Raw genomic sequence first — 2427 nt, forward strand, 5'->3', positions numbered from 1 at the left:
CATTACAGTATTTTAAATAGGTCAAATATGTATAAATTACAATTTACAGTGCAGCTCAATTTGTGAATAATATTTTTTTGTGTTTTACAAAGGAAAAAGGTAGTGACCAGTCAAACCATAAGGTCTATAGTTGCTGTTGTTTAAATATATTTTTTCTCCATGTTCTTAAAATGTTCATGGTACAGAAAGATTTTATAAAAAGTTGCACTTGACTGCTGCATACACAAAATCTCCCGCCATAGTGCTGAGCTTTTTTTTAGTGAGCTTCGCTTATTTAAAATAAAATCAGTTTGTGACCAAATGTGAAAAAAGCAAACAAAACTTTAAACATATTCTTTAAAAAAAAAAAAAAAACCCTAAACAAAATGTGGTTTAGTGGCAATCAAATAGCAAATGTTTTTGTTTTGTTTTTTTTGTTTCCTTTGTTTCTATTAAAAAAAAGTTTAAAAGTACAATACTTATCATGAAAGGTTTTTGGTATTTTATCTAACTGATTCCTTTTGTTACCTGGCTATCAGGGAAAAGGGGTCGAGGCCGGTCCTGACCTGTTACAATGAAGACTGACTTGCTATATGGGATTACACCAGAAGCTTGCGGTGGAGTAATGGTAAGGAAATCAAGCAACCTTAAAGTATCTCGGCTGTATAGGAGCATATTCTATGGCAGAAGACCTTCCTGCGAAGATCATGGATTCAAATATGGGACATTTGAGCTAACTATATGGACTTGGATATGAATTTTTTTACAGTTTTCTGTACAGTACAAGTTGATAAACATAAAGCTACCCTATTTTCCCAGCACATTTGAGGAAATCTTTATAAATTTTAGCATGATAAAATCAAGTTATTCTCTTCAAACAATCTACTCTGAGTAGATTTTTTCCCAGTGTTGTTTTTCACTCTGGGGTTCCAATAGCGGTATTCTGATATGTTCTCAATATTTTTAAACATTTGAAATGTTTTTGGAGTTATATGGAGAAATACCATCATTGGTACCCTTCTCTTTAGTTTCTGCTCATGAAGGTTAATCATGATTGTCTATCTTTATAGTAATCACTTGAATTGTGTTCAGATACAGCAGTTTCAGGTGTGATCATCAGAGCTGGTTAGTCAGGCATTCCAGATAGTGGTTCTTTTCAGAACCTTTTTAAAGGGTTGGTTAACTACCTCAGTAGCAGAGGAATGAACTATGCCCTGTCTGTACTGTACATAGAAAATCTTTGTAGATAAAAGCAAGGCTTGTTTTAATGTGCCATGAGGATATCTTAAAAATATACCAAATGTAACATTCTTAGTTGCCTTTAGTTTTAAAGGCTTTCCAGATTCCCTCATGGCTACTATAATAGGCCTTGTTTTTGTCGTATTTTGTGGCTGAAAAAGCAGCCTTGCTTCTTCAGATATTGTAGTTATTTGGATGTATAATAGTTTAGCAAGATGTTACTTTTGTAAGACATCAGATGTTCAAAAAAAAAGTGCATCAGCAACTTGTACTAAATACTGCAGTGTCCCTTTTATAAAGGTCAGATTAAAACTGACACTTGTACAGTAGAGCCTGACATTTGGATATTTGAAGTTTTTCATAAATCATAGAAAATAACATGGCTGTAGTTTAGCTTTTTAGACAAAAAGTTATTTTATGTAAAATGTTTTCATTAGTGCATTTTTTAATGCTGATCACTGTAAAGACATGGATCAGCTTTCCATCTCTCCTGCAGATCATGACAACTTGTAGAATAGGGTACAATCATTTGTGATATATTTTTAATTTTCTAAAGCACCTTGATAACAGTGAGTGTTGTGAAACATCCTCTGTTGCGCCCCTCCCCCAAAGGAAAACAAACGCAGAAAAATAAACTTGCCTTCTCTCTCCTTCCCAAAGGGATACTGCAGTTAAACTACATCCCAAATAGGCATCACCAAGAAAATCAGATGTATGCCTATGAAGAGGTTTTATACACACTAGTTTCCCCAGTAAATACCTTTTAACCAGAAATATTGTCATATGTTCAAAATGCTCATGACAAACAATCATTTTGCATTCCTGCAAATAAAATTGTTTTATACTGTAAGCTGGAGGCAAGTGTAACTTATTTTTGTAATAAAGTTTTTATTTTTTTTATGTGTCATTAATATAAATGTGTGTTAGTGTAGAAATTGTTTGGTTTTAAAGTATAGAATTAAACACATTTCAGTATGTATACTTGTACTTGCATAACTCAGAGAATAGTGGTTGCCAATGGCCTGTATGTTTCACATGAATTTGATTTTTTTTTTTTTTTTTTTAATTTTATTTTGTTATCCCAATAAATCATTTTAGTATGTTGGATGTTAGTTACTGGGAATAGTGAGAGATAAAGTGTCACTTAACTACAAAGTATGTTTTATATGTACTTGTTTGTTCATTTAGGATCATCAAGAATTATTTGCC

The 2427-nt window shown here is 32.4% G+C and overlaps 1 protein-coding gene across 7 annotated transcripts in view; it reads left to right on the top strand.

Moving 5' to 3' along the window:
• The window catches only part of SYNCRIP (synaptotagmin binding cytoplasmic RNA interacting protein), a 147315-nt gene extending 145197 nt beyond the window's left edge, over positions 1-2118 (top strand). For all 7 annotated transcript variants that reach the window (XM_030199120.1, XM_030199123.1, XM_030199117.1 and 4 more), the window contains one exon: positions 519-2118. In XM_030199120.1, coding sequence (XP_030054980.1) covers positions 519-544 — 26 coding nt within the window. In that variant the 3' untranslated portion in view covers positions 545-2118. The remainder of the gene's footprint in view (positions 1-518) is intronic.
• The last annotated feature ends 309 nt before the right edge of the window (positions 2119-2427 follow it).

The sequence above is a fragment of the Microcaecilia unicolor genome, chromosome 3 (genome assembly GCF_901765095.1).
Source record: "Microcaecilia unicolor chromosome 3, aMicUni1.1, whole genome shotgun sequence".
Classification (NCBI taxonomy): Eukaryota; Metazoa; Chordata; class Amphibia; order Gymnophiona; family Siphonopidae; genus Microcaecilia; species Microcaecilia unicolor.